The sequence below is a fragment of the Heterocephalus glaber genome, unplaced genomic scaffold (genome assembly GCF_053883595.1).
Source record: "Heterocephalus glaber isolate CG9 unplaced genomic scaffold, H.glaber_assembly_v1.0 deba00001472, whole genome shotgun sequence".
NCBI classification, from domain to species: Eukaryota; Metazoa; Chordata; class Mammalia; order Rodentia; family Bathyergidae; genus Heterocephalus; species Heterocephalus glaber.
The window spans coordinates 999609-1013192 of NW_028258315.1; the positions used below are offsets into that span (position 1 = coordinate 999609).

The following is a 13584-nucleotide window of genomic DNA, read 5'->3' on the forward strand; positions in this document are numbered from 1 at the left end:
TACTATCATCCTATTTTACAGACAAGGAATCTAAAACACAGAGAATCCAAGTATCAGAGCCAAGGCTTGAAACTTAAGATTTTATTTCCAGTAGCCTTTATATTTTGAAATATTTTTAGACTTAAACAGTTGCAAAGAGCAGGCTGGGGATTTAGCTCAGTGGCACCGCACCTGCTTCGCAAGCACAAGGTCCTGAGTTCAATCCCCAGTAATGGAAAACAAAACAAAACAAAGTTGCAAAAATAAGAGTTCTTGTATGCCCTTCACCCCGTTTCTAATGTTCTTATGTCACGTCTTTTTAAACATTTGGCTTTTTAATCACAAATCCCAGTCTCTTTAAGATGTTATGCTTCATACTGGCATTATCATTTTCCTCATTTAAGCTTAGCTGCCTAAAAATCTCTTAGTGCTTTTTTATCATATCTTCGATGTTATATAAAATCACCAGTATCCGAAATACTAGACCACGTCCAAGAATTGAATTACTGTTGAGATTAATATGCTACCTAAGCTGCTAGCAGAAATCTTTCTTTCTCTTTCTTTTCTTTTGGTTGGTTTAGGTCTGGAGAAAAACATTTCCTTACTCTATAGATCTTTTTTTTTTTCCCTTCAGTATCTGGGATCAAACTCAGGATCTTGCAATTGCCTGGCAGGCATGGTGCCACTGAGCAACATCCCTGGCTGCTATCTATAGATCTTTAAAATCAAAGAAGAGTTCTGTAGCCTTGAGTGTTCTCAAACCTCCCAAAAGAGGCTCTTTGCTTACCTACTTATGGGAAGGAGGAATCTTAGCTCCTTAGGACGAGAACAAGACTTGAGGCTTGAGGGTCTTACAGGGTCTCTTTGTGTTGTTGTTGTTTTTTGAGGCAGGGTCTTGCTATGTAGTTGAGGATGGCCTTGAGCTCACTATGTAGCCCAGGCTGGCCTTCAATTTACGAAGATCCTCCTGCCTCAGTCTCCAAAGTGCTGGGATTACAGGCGTGCACCCCCATGCCCGGCCCACAGGTTCTCTTTGCTTTCTGTCCCTTAATTCCTTTTATGATTTCTCTACCAAAGCCTCAGTCTTATCTTTTTTCTTTAATTTCTTTGACTATTTGGAGGCTTCCCAAGAGATGGCAGTGAAAATACTTGGAACAACTCCGGAGACACAACTTGATTTTACACTGTTTTTAGTAAGTCCTAAGTGTATTATACTGAGAATTCAAATCTTGTTAGAACTGGGGATTATATGATTTAAATCTTTTATGGAAAATGTAAACAAAAGTGGAGTAGCATAGTGAAACCCCATGTACTCATCACCCAGCTTTAATAGTTACCAACTTATGGCCCATTTTGTTTTACTTACAAATCTTCCTCCTTTAGGTAATTTTGAAAAAAAATGCAAATGTTGACTCAGGTTCAGAGTACTTCGAGCAGTCCTGGTGACTAAGCGCCCTCTTAGGATTCCATCAATAAGTACCAAGAAACCCTGATTTATTTCAATAACACAAAAGAACAAGCTGACTCAGTCAACTTCCAGATTAAATAATTTACCTGGAAGATTCTGAAGATAATAGCGTGAGACAGGTGTACCTCTTGCATCAGTGGTACGTCAGCCTTCTGTGTCTTGTCTGCATACAGGTATTCTACAAGGCTACAAAGCCTGTTCCCAGGCTCACAAAGTGGATGAGGAGAATTAGTGTGAAAAAAGAAAGGGAGAAAATAGTTAAAGGTTTTAATGTATGAGTAATGATGTATGTATAAGTAATAATGTATAAGTAAGTTATACTTGTATGATGTTTTCTGGTTTGTAAAATGCTTTCACATGTATCTCTTCATGTAATAGCAAAAACAATAGCAAAGAAAAATGAGCAGAGTTGCTAGTCCACAGTGCGTTGGAATGCTTATGATCAGGGATATTGGGAAATATTTTTCAAAAGTAAAGATTTAAAGGGGAGAATAAAGGAGAGAAAAGGAAATGGCTAACTGCAGAGGTAGCAAAAGTAAAAAGGAAATGTTAAAAGGCTATGTGGAGAAAGTTGAGGAACTTTGGGAAGCTAAAGAAGATTTAAATTAGACTGAAATGAGGGGATAATGAAGCATTACAGGGCGCTTTGAAAGGGAGAGCCCTTTGGTTCCGAGACCCGAATCAGCCTGTGATGCTTCGGAGCAGAAACCTAGAATGGGTCCTTGAAAAGAGAGATGAACACTGGCTGTTGACAGAATAAAACATTGTCATGGATTTCTTCAGAAGCAGAATCCATTCAAGACAGTCTGGCAAGGCTGGAGGCTGACGATATGTACTCAAGCACCTGGGGAGAAGACACTAGTCTTCAAAATACAGGTGATTTGGGTGAAAAATGGGGGATATCATGAAAGTCTTATTTCTTATGATTAACACAGCACTGACTCTTGATTTCAGATGTTGACATTTTGGATACTGTGGAGTTCTTTCCTCAGAAAACTGGGATTCTCAGTGTGCTTCTGAACAGATACATTTTCTCCTACCACCCACACTTGGGTTTCTACTTACATCAGCTGCTGCTTACCTATCTTCATATTCCAACCCACAGTACAGTTTTGAAGTCATGAATGATAACTATAAATATGTGCTGGGACTCCTCTGACCTGGAGGAAGGTTAGGGTCAGCTAGCAAAAGCTGATGCAGCTTGCTGAAAGCTGGGAGACTGATACAAATGGTGTCTTAGAACCCAGCCAGGCCAAAAACGGGTGAAAAGTGAGATGTGGAGCATTACAGAATTTACAACAAAATTCATAATCACTTTGACCTGACTTAATACACTGAGTTTTAATTATGTGAAAGATTTCCCTTTAAGGAACAGCAAACTTCATGTGTACTAATAAGAGTTCAATGACTAGAGCTGTCTCGAAGGGTCTCAGTGATTGACAATTATGCCTAAAGGCCTTCCCTTGCTGTGCTACCCTCGTGGAGAAGTGTAGATTCCCACCCCAACTCTGGGAACCCTGCATACTTGGCTCAGCTGGACCCAGATTCTAGAATTTCAGAGAATTAGATACAAACACATGGCCTTAGAAATTCCTCAGAAACGTAGAGACAGATTTTCAGAGCTTTAAAAGTCATTTTATGAGATGTTTAGTAAATGTTTAATTAGCACCTATATGCAAGGCACAGTGACAAGTGAAAGACCTCCTCAGTCTGACCAACTCATGAAGGATTCATTACTGGCAAAAGGAATGGGAAGAACAGCAGCCCCAAAAATCGACAGCCATCCATCCAAGAGAAAAAAGTGCTGGTCGAAGGCAACTAGTCATTCTGAAAGCCCAACGCAATCGGACAGGTGAGAACAAAACACCTCAGGTTCTACCTCTTCCAGACAATATTCTCATGCTCTCTCGTCAAGTGTTGTTCCAATCACCTTTTAAAATGTAGATGATAATTCATCTCAGCTAGAATGACTTTTCTAATACCTGATGATACACATTAGTAAACAAAACCCTGTAGGAGACATCCCTGCCCAGTACTTGTGGGCTATGAGTGGCATGTGTTTTTTGCCTTCCATAAATCGGCTATATTGTTTTATATCAGGAGTCAGATTGAAGCCCTACATGACTCAAACGGACGTGTCCAATGGCGGACTGGTGAGTATGGCCCCTCCCTCAATGGCTGCCACAGAAACCTAGGCCCTGGTCTGTGAAGTAGCAGGACTCTGCTGAGTTACGTGCAGCTGAGGTCGGTGTGACTCCAATTAAAACCCTTTTCCCTGAACTACGGCTTCTCACTGACCCTCTGGGTTGCTTGCTAATTGCACCTGGTCCTGGTATCAGTTTGTTCTATCCAAGCAAGATAAACCCTGCTTCCTCCCTGACAGCCCTACTTGGCACCATCATGCCAGGTGTTTGGCAGTGTTTCACTAGATGCCTTCAAAGCATACCCGGCTCCATATTCCTTCCCACCATTGTATTCAGTAAACACTGGGTGTGCTTGGGGGCTTTTGTCTTTGCCGCCATTAGCAGCACTGACTAGGCCCCAAGACTCAGCTTCTCCACTGTCTCATTTCTGTCTGTTCTTGAATTCACCTTGTGCTGTGGTGGCTCACAAGCCGGGACCCAAGGCAGAGGTCCTGGTAACATCCCCATCCCCATTCCCTAAAAAATCCCACCCAAAACTTCTGTAGCCAGCAAGGTTCCAGGTGGGTTCAATTCAATGAGAAAAGAACACCAACTTTGCTATGCATACAATGAGTCACTGTGACAGAAGTTTTTTGCCTACGTGACTTCTCTGATGTTGAGTGAGGTATGAAGTTCGGGTGAAGCCTTTTCCACATGCATCACACTGATAAGGTTTCTCCCCAGTGTGGATTTTTTGATGTTCAATAAGACTTCTATTTTGAGTGAAACTTCTCTCACACTCATTACATTTATAAGACACAGAAGTTTCAGCATTTTCCCACTGGCTTTCCATCTTGGCCTTACCTATCCAGGCCTCTCCAAGCTCACTCCTGTCACCATGGATCCTCTGGTGTCTCTGGAGATGTGAATTGCGCCTAAAGGCTTTGCCACACATGCTACACTGGTATGGCTTCTCTCCAGTGTGAATTCTGTGATGTTCAAGGAGGCTGCAGCTCTGGCTGAAGGTTTTCCCACAGTTCTCACACTCGTAGGGCTTCTCTCCCGTGTGTGTTCTCTGGTGTTTGATAAGGTTTGAGCTGTGACTGAAGACCTTCCCACACTCTTCACATTCATATGGCTTCTCTCCTGTGTGGACTCTCTGGTGAATGACCAGGGCAGAGCTCCCGATGAAGGTCTTCCCACAGTCTTCACACTCGTAGGGTTTCTCTCCGGTGTGGATCCTCCTGTGCTTGGTCAGACCTGAACTTTGAGCAAAACTCTTTCCACATTCGTAGCAAACATGCCGCCTGCTCGCTGGAGCATTTTTCTGCTTTCTTTGTAACCTGTCTTCCTGTTTGCCAGCTTCAGCACAAGCAGGATCCTGGGCAGTGTCCTCACCCAGGTGGCAGGGAGTCCGCCCAGGATCTTGTCCTGGATGCTCCTCAGCTGGAGACAAGCCCCTGATCTTAGCCTGCATTTCACCACCTGAAACAACAAAGGTCAACGAGGGTGGATTATGCCCTATGTGGGAGGAAAGCTCTGATGAGCACCAGGGAGACAAGAATTGCAGGGGTCTCTGCATGCCAGGGAGGACTGAAGTGCAGGAATGAGAATGAGAATAAAGGAGGCCACGGGGTGCTGAGCGGAAGAGACCTGAGAATGGGACAGGGCCACTGGGAGAAGGTACAGCTGGGAACGGAGGGAGTGGGGGGACGAGGCCAGGGACTGTGCTGAGGACACAATGGTGCTGGTTTGGGGAGGGGCTGCTAAGCACTGAGAACAGTAGGGCAGGGCCATGCACTGAGCTTAGATACTGAAAGGACTGAGCAGAAGGTGGCAGTAAACGGGGCAAGTGGAAGGGTTTCTGAAATATTCTGTAAGAAACAGTGAAAGTGGGGACTTGGAATTTGGTCCTGATCAATGACAGGAGTTGTCATCTCTAGTGTCATGCCAGGTAGAGGCAAGGTCCCCAAACAGAAGTGTCATTGGCACTGGGAGTTCAGGGTTGGAACCCCCACTATGCTGCTATGCCAGTGAATCTTGTCAGTGTGACAGGCTGAGAGGGTACTAACCTCATCAATGAGTTAACCTGTCGATGACTTCATAGCTGTACAGGGCTGTTAGAGGTGGGACCTGGTTGGAGGTGGGTGGTGGGGGTGAGACCCTGGGGACTGTATCTAGCGCCTGCCCCTTCTCTGGATCTTTGTAACCCACAGTGCTTCGTAGTTTCCATGAGTTGACCAGCTTTCTTCTGCCCCACCTTTGTGCCATAATGTTTCGGCTTTGGAGCCAACTGACAGTGGACTAAAACCTCTCAAGTTATGAACTAAAATAAACTTCTCCTCCCTTAAGTTGTGGATCTGAGGTCTTTTGTCCCAGCAATGGGACAATGTCCTAGCTGTGTGACCTCTTTTTTTAAAGGAATATTATATAATCTTAATCTGTTATACATCAAGGGAGTATATGCGATATCATGAAATTTCAGTATCAATTTGATCTGAAAACTTATTTCTCTGTGCAGTGAGCTTTCTTCCATCCCGTGATATATTTCTAAAGTGGTGTGTATTTTGCTTTTATTCAGATCCCAAAGTTTTTCCCACTATGGATACAGAATTGAAATATTTTAATATCTTTTGGGTAAGATTAGTGTCATAATTGTATAATTACAAATGGAGCCACCCATACTGCTATAGTTCTAAACTTATCTTAGACAAAATAAAGTATCTGAACTTTTTCTCTTGTAAATGTGTTCAAATATGGAAGAATTTCTACTCATAAAGCTGCCACTGCGATGAAGAGTTCATAGCAATAATGCCCCTAATCTAATAGTTCTGTCATACAACAGTTTGGATAGGAGTGACACAATGTGCAGGAGAGCTGGCTCTCTCTGAGGGTGAGTTTGCTCAGTTGGAAATTTCTCTTTGTAGTTCTATTTTTCTCAGAAGCTCTGCTGGGTTAGCAGGAAGTTCTTTGTATCTGCTGTGAATAAGTTCCTGTGGTTTCATCCGTGGATTCCACCTGATGTCATATCCCGCCCAGAGCTCTAGGCGGCGCATGCTCACTACTGGATAAAGGACAGGATTGGAAGAGCTCCCATAGAGAGGACTAGTAAAGTCTTCCAACTGGCTATTTATATAAGACCCCAGTGACACAGTCCTTTTAGGAAGATTCTTTTCCTCTCTGCTGTTCACTGTTATAGAGGAATGGTCCAAATAAACAGCTGTATAGGTGGCCCAGAATGGTAATGAGGAAATACTCACTGACTTCAAATGCAGTAGGGAACTGTCTTGTCATTTGCCAGACACCGTCAATAAACTGAAGGAAAACAGGTGATCTGTACGCATCTGCATGGTTCTTATTTCCATGGCCAATTCTTAGTTGGAATCGATGTCCAAAGCTTAGCCACTCTTTTTCCACAAGGACTTCAAATCCTTGGATGGTTCCGTAGTATCCATCTATAATGAGCATATAGCAAGCGAAATTAGCTGAGCTGTGTGATCCCAACCATCACTGCAATGCACCACCACAGAAGTCTTCCATGACTCTAACTTGTCAGCAATCCTAAAAGCCTCTGCCAGAATAAGCTTAATATGCTCTAGCCAGTGTGTAGGTTCCAAGTTAGACAGCTGATGAGTTTCTTCAATATTTGGATACACGATCTTAAGTTTTCGTAATGACTCTCTCATAACATGAATACTGTGGATATCCAGAAAAACTAGCTCTGCATTTTGATAAGCATCTTCACTTTCATAACCTCCACCCTTTGCCTTATTGGCAACAGCTTTAACACTTGGTCGGGCATCAAATATAACGATTTTGTGCAATTAGGCATTGGAATCCATGATAGCCTGAAGGTATTTTTCATCTTCTTTACTTGGCTTTCCAGTCACTCCTACCATGGGCTGGCTACATTGTGTGATTGTGGCTTGACTTTCAGGATGAATCCACAATAAAACTGGGATATGGCCCGTTGACCTGAAGGATGCCACTCTTTAATTCTTCATCAGGAATATTTGCTGGCACAACCAAGAGTGCAGGATATGTATCACAAAGTTCATATCGTTCATTTATCTTTGTTATTCTCCAGCTTTCATTTGGAATCCCCTGCTTTCTATATTCTAAAAGAGGGTCATATAGCTTCCATCTGTTTTCTGGGAATATTTATTTGTGTTCAAAAGCAAAAAGAGGCAGGTTATTAGAGACAGGAAGTGCATATTTCATCAGATTCTCAAATATTAATCTTCTTGTTCGACCCTCAGATTTATGAGCAAATCGCAAATTCCTAATACCCTTCCACACGGGTTTCTAATCCACAGGAATTTTTTACCTCGACTAGAAGCACCACCAATTTTTTCTACTCTACTTATCACACCAAGAAAAGAATCTAAAACAAATGGGGGGGTCCTGTTCCATGCATTTGAAATATAACCTGTAATTCATGACAGCATTCCTCATACAGCACCAGTGAATGGACATAAGTTACATCTTTGGCCATGTCTTTAATATTTTCTCCTGGAAGCAAGGGTGGTTCTTCCATTTCTGCTCATTTGTTAGACTCCCCCAAATCAGGAGAAAAGCTGTGTGCAGAAGTTGAAATGGAATCTGATGATCTGACAGGAGCTGATTTTGTGTGCCTGGAATTCTCTGGATGAGAAGTGGAGGCAACTTTTCCTCACCCTGTATGCCCAAGAGGGGCAGGAGGTGATCTCCAAGCCCCGGGGAAGGAACCAGAAGCCGAGAGTTGGGCCACCCTCCAGTGGGTCCCCGGCCTGGCCTTCTCCTTCTCCATCAGACGCTGGGTGGGCCCGGGTGTCCTGGTTCACCTGGACAGGGAGTCCACGCTGGGCAGCCGAGCCACCACAGGCTGGGAGCCAACCCTCTCGCAGCTCGAGCTCTTCTCCATGACATGGCAGGGACAGCCGGAGAGAAAGGCTGAAGTGACCTCCTCGGCTGCCGCACAGGAGGGCCGAGGACGGAGTGGGAAGTGCGCCGGGCAGGGGCCCAAGTCAGGCCAGCACCAGCCTGGGAGGGAGACCGGAAGCGGCCATATTCGGCCAGACTACACCAGGACTGGGGGAGGGGGGCCCTGCCCGAAGCCCAAGACCCCAGGGCGCCCCTCGACGCTGGCCACACGCAGGCTGTGTTCCTGTGCGACCTCTTAAAGTCATGAAACCACCTGTGCCTCTGCATCCTCACCTCTAAGGTCAAAGTCTAGTCAGTGCCTAAGGTCACTTATAACTCACCCTCTGGGGCTCCATGGCCTCTTTTCTGAACTGTCCCTCAGCTTTCTTCAGCCAGGTCTAGGAAAAGGAAGGCAATCAACACTTACTGAGGATCTACTGTGAGTCTGACCTGTACTGAGGGGTGCAGCTCCTTTATCTGACCTGCAATGACCATAACACTGGGTAGAAAAGAATGCAAAGGTCAGAAGGCTTAAGGAGCTAGGTACACGGCTGGTTGGAAACAGGAGCTAACAGATGGGCATTTGCATCCAAACAGCTCCCAAGAGCCCAGCATCACAAGCAGGAGAGCCAGTGCTCGTCTGTCTTACCTAGGGAGCCGGGGTGGCCACAGCTCCCCTGACTTTCATCGCTGCAGAATTTCACTGGAGAAGGACTCAGCTGTGTCCACCCAGGAGAGAGCATCAGGGCCACGCCTTCCGTTTGGAGGAACTCCTAAAACAATAAATGGGCCCACCTCGTACCTCTTGCCCGTCATCACTCCCAAAGCAGGTGCATGTGTAGAATGAACTTATCCTTTTTAGGGGCTCTTTAAAAAGGAAAAGTGGCTTACCTGATAAACTTAAACCTAGTCAATAACATTTATCCAAAAAACAAAACAAAACAAAAAGCAAGACATTATGCTCGTTGGAGAAAGTACTTTCATATAAATATCCAAACAGTCTAGAAAGAAAAAGGCTTAGAAAACAAGAGCCAATGCAGCTAAACATATTCACAGTCTTCAAAAGATTCGTAGTATGTCTGGGAAGGAGGGGGTGAGGGCTCATTTACATTAATATTTTTTAAAAATCCAATGGCATCTAAGTGTGAGATTAAAAAAAATAAGAGAAAGCAAAGGATAGCCTCAAATACTGAACCTCAAGGAGGACATGAAAGATTGAGTGACAAAGGAAAATCTAGGTTAAGTAAAGATTGTTCCTACTGAAATATGACCAACTTTAGACTAAAAGGACATGAAATATATGTTTGCTTCAAATGTAATTCTTAGAAGGCAGAGGCCAGGTATTTATATTTCCCACCAACAGTGTGCTTTGTTATACTGTATTTTTAAAAAACAGGGCTGAGAGCTGAGCCAGAGGGTGTGAGCTTGCCTACCATGTGTGAGGCCCTGGGTTTCTAATTTCTATTGAAAAACAACAAAAATACTAAACCTACTGTCACAACAAAACCTTCAGTTTGCATTTACTAAATTGCTGTTGTTGAAGAAGAAAATCCCAGTGAACACACAGCTGACTGAAGAGATGGGATAGGAAAGATGGGAGCCGCACAGAGGGCACTTCAGGGCAACAGGAAAACAGCAAGAGCCTCTAAGTGGGCACCAAATGAAGCACAGAGTGATAAGCAATGGCAGGGCAAAAAACCCCAAATCTCATGTGGATCTGGGATGGGGTCGGGTGGAGCTGGGGAGCCAGGCACCCGAGAGGAAGCCCACCTGCAGCAAAGTTGAAAGATATGGGGAGGAGGGGACTCCAGCTCACCTGGGACTCTACAGCAGATTTGGCAGCTGCCATGGCATCTTCTTTGCATCTGCCTCCCTGAGCAAACCCAGGGACCTGGAGAACTAAGAAGAAAAGAAACTCTGGATGAGATCTATCTGGGTATTCAGTCCCTCTATTGTGGAATCCAAGATCGAAAACCAGATTATTAAATTCTTGCTGAAAAGTTTATACAGAGTGTGTTCCTTTCCAAAGTGCAGAATCCCTACCAGCTCCATTCCTAGGGCCTAAGGAGTTCTGCTGTAACCTGCAGATACTCAAAAATCATAGGCAGAACCCTTAGTAGAAGTGAAATAAACACATGAAAACAAAGCCTTCCATTTCTAGACCTTTCAGTATTTAATTCTCCTGGGAGATGAAGGTAGAAAGGGGTTAGGGGGAGGGTGTTTGTTGCTGTTGTTGTTTATAGAAGTTAATCAGATTCAAGAGGGAAGTAGAAACCTGAGGTTTCCCTATAAGAAGTGAAATCTGCAAGGGACAGAACATGAGTTGGTTTAGGCCAAGGCTTTTGTTGAGAAATAAAGTGTGTTGGGTGGCATGTGTACATGCTGTATATCCTGGGAACCTGCCCAAATGTTCACAAGAATGAGGAACACCCTGGAACAAACAGTGGTTTCCTACTGAATGATTTTCACTGTTTTATTTACACACTTTACAGGGTCTACAAGATTTATAGGTTTATTTGCGGGACTTTTACCATTTCTGGAAAATTCGTTACAAATTCTGCCTTATTTTCTTTGAAGCACTTTTGAATATCTAAAATTGTATTGTTAATTTTCTTGCTATCTTCCTCACTAGACTGTAAACGCCACTACAGCAAGCATCCAGCCTTATTTACCTAATAACACTGACTACCATAGGAAGGGCTCTATGGATACACCTTAAATGAATGGAGATGATCACTATGGGTTTTTTTTTGAGATCACTATGTTCTTACAAAATAAAGTCTTTTGGATACCGGTTTTAATGAAGTCTTATTTCCTATGTCCAGATTTGGTTAAGAAAACTTTCTACTACTGTTTAAAACTCCCCCTTTAATTTTAGTCTTCGAGTCAATCAGTGATGGGCATTTAATGTAGATGTCAATGGATCTTTCAGGTGACCCTTAAATTAAGTCTTGTGTGCAGTCTTTAGAACTCACACGACCCTGGGCTGGGGCACACCTCAGGGGTAGCAAGCTTTCCCAGCATACACTGGGCCCTGGATTCCACCCTCAGCACAGATTAAAAAGCGCACAGCTCACAGACAGCACTCACCTGTGTCTCGTGAGGGCCGGGATGCCCGAGAGTCATGCCTGAGCAGAGGCTTCCCTGCCTGGACTCGGCTGCTCGGTGACCTCTGGGCCGCTGTCACCAGTCTCGCCTTGCAACACGAAAGTGCTTGTCCCCAGTCAAGCGGGACCTAGATGGAATTCATTTACTTTTATTTAGCCATCAAACATTGCTACCAAACTATCTATGAGTAAGCACTTTCTAGGTTCTGGGCACCGTTTCTGAGAGCTCTATTAACTCACTGAATGCAGACAACCCTGCGCGCTGGAATTTCGTGGCTGGGAAACTGAGGCTGTGTGTAGACAGCTCACCAAGACCCTCGGCAATGAGGGCGGATGTTCGGCGGCCCGGCCCGGCCAAGCCTCCGAGCCCGGCTCTACCTGCGGCTCCTCGCGCCTCCGCGGCACGCGCTCCAGCAGCGCCACCGCCTGCTCTGCGCTCGCCGGGTGCTGCGTGCGCACCCAGGCCTGCAGCTGCCCGGGCAGGACGGCCAGGAACTGCTCCAGCACCAGCAGCTCCAGGATCTGCTCCTTGCTGCGGGTCTCCGGCCGCAGCCACTGGCGGCAGAGCTCGCGGAGCCGGCGCAGCGCCTCCCGGGGCCCGGAGGCCTCGCGGTAGCGGAAGGCGCGGAAGCGGCGACGGGCGCGCTCGGGCCGCGGGTTGCAGGGCGCCGCCTCCTCCAGGTCCTCCTGGTCCTCCTGCTCCTCCTTCACTGGCAGCAGCCCCGCGCCTCCACAGGGGTCCCCAGACATCCCGTCCCGAGCCCTGCGGCGAGGGTCCCCACGGCCGCCCCCTCAATAGAAGCGAGAAGTGGAGGCGGGCGCAGGGAACCGGGGACCAGGGCCACTTCCTGGGCGGTCTAGGAAGCGCTCTCGGTGGTTGCCTCCCACGACTCCCGAGACACCCTGTCCCTCCCTGCGCTCGGGACTTTCCGGGAAAGATCGGCCGAGCTGGATCTGGAAGACCGAGTGCGGTCTCCCGGGACGTGCGGATGCTGTCGACTCAGAGACTCAGCGGGAAAACGGGGCTCCCGGGGTCTCGCTGTCAGGTCGGAGCAGCCGCCGCACAAGCCACCGGAACCTGTCTAGGGAGAGCAGAGGCGGCCCCGGCCCTGTCGGCCCCCAGCGCACACACACCTTCACATCTGTCATTTTCCTCCCCGGCGCGAAACTCCTTGAAGAAAGCCCCTACCCCGACTCCCGACTCCCGACTCCTCTCGGTAAGCCTTCACACACTGCAGGCTGTAAACTGCCGACTTAGCCCTGAGATGGCTCCTGAAAAGGCTACCAGAGGACACCGCCCCAACTCCAGGCGCCAGGTGCCATTTCCAAGACCCGTCCTCGGGCAGCCAAGGCTGCAGGGCTCCCCACTTTCAGGAACTCTAGCCTCGTCCTCTCCCAGCCCCTAGCTGCAGTCCAGCACAGACTCAGACCAGCTTGTACTTCAGTAGGGGGCTTGTTACCACTTGCTGGCTAGTTGATCTTGGTAAATTACTCAACCTCTCTGTGGGGACTTGGCTGGAGGACGAATAATTAAAGTCAAGAACGGGCCTACTTGGCAAAAGCACCGGGGCCCTGGAATGTATGGTTAAAAGTTAGGTTTGGTCTCTGTCCTTTCCCCGCCCAATAGACTGCTTAGATTAACCTGAAGGATGTCAGCAGACCACCTGGTTCCTTGACATAATTGCTCACCCAAGTTTGTCTTTTTTTCTTGTTTGGTTTTAAAGGAATTTTTTAATGCGCAACAAGTAATTTCTTGAAGTGATCTGAAAAAGTACGAGAACATATGAACAAAGCTTAGTACTTCAAAATTTACTTTTGTAAAACCATGTTGACAAATATGAAATGTTTTATCTGAATTTTGAACATTAACACAAATATAAAACAAAATTCTAACATTAGCACTGATCTTCCATGCCTAATTTGAATTTAGAAATTATTTTATATTTTATAGAAAGAAACTTTTAAAGTTTCACCAATGCTTTTATTGTATGTTCTATTCCTTACC

The 13584-nt window shown here is 45.8% G+C and overlaps 2 protein-coding genes and 1 pseudogene across 3 annotated transcripts; all 3 read right to left on the reverse strand.

Annotated features, from left to right (window-relative positions):
- Window positions 1–66: 66 nt before the first annotated feature.
- LOC147826142 (zinc finger protein with KRAB and SCAN domains 3-like) lies at window positions 67–8875 on the reverse strand. Its single transcript, XM_087181110.1, is given in 3 exon segments — window positions 67–4225; window positions 4228–5055; window positions 8814–8875. Coding segments are annotated over 2 exon segments (888 nt in total). The 5' UTR covers window positions 5048–5055; window positions 8814–8875; the 3' UTR covers window positions 67–4157.
- LOC101721239 (phosphatidylinositol-3,5-bisphosphate 3-phosphatase MTMR2 pseudogene) lies at window positions 6405–8107 on the reverse strand (annotated as a pseudogene).
- On the reverse strand, window positions 8050–12459 carry LOC101721596 (zinc finger protein with KRAB and SCAN domains 4). 2 transcript variants are annotated; one of them, XM_087181109.1, is made up of 5 exons: window positions 11820–12459; window positions 11563–11707; window positions 10289–10371; window positions 9122–9245; window positions 8050–8870 (listed from the first exon to the last, which is right to left on the reverse strand). In XM_087181109.1, the coding sequence occupies exons 1-5, from the start codon at window positions 12327–12329 to the stop codon at window positions 8851–8853; spliced, it is 882 nt and encodes a 293-aa protein (XP_087037235.1). In that variant the 5' UTR covers window positions 12330–12459; the 3' UTR covers window positions 8050–8850. The 2 variants fall into 2 exon arrangements, with proteins under 2 accessions (XP_087037235.1, XP_004847901.2); XM_004847844.4 differs by lacking the exon at window positions 8050–8870 and having other exon boundaries at window positions 9087–9245.
- Window positions 12460–13584: the final 1125 nt, after the last annotated feature.

Excerpts from the sequence above, each read along its gene's own strand:
- LOC101721596 (XM_004847844.4), bottom strand. The coding sequence starts at position 12,329 with ATGTCTGGGGACCCCTGTGGAGGCGCGGGGCTGCTGCCAGTGAAGGAG. Across the intron at positions 11,708-11,819 it reads CGCAGGGTTGTCTGCATTCA|GTCCCGCTTGACTGGGGACA; the intron begins GTGAGTTAATAG and ends AATTCCATCTAG. Across the intron at positions 10,372-11,562 it reads CCGGCCCTCACGAGACACAG|TTCTCCAGGTCCCTGGGTTT; the intron begins GTGAGTGCTGTC and ends TTTTCTTCTTAG.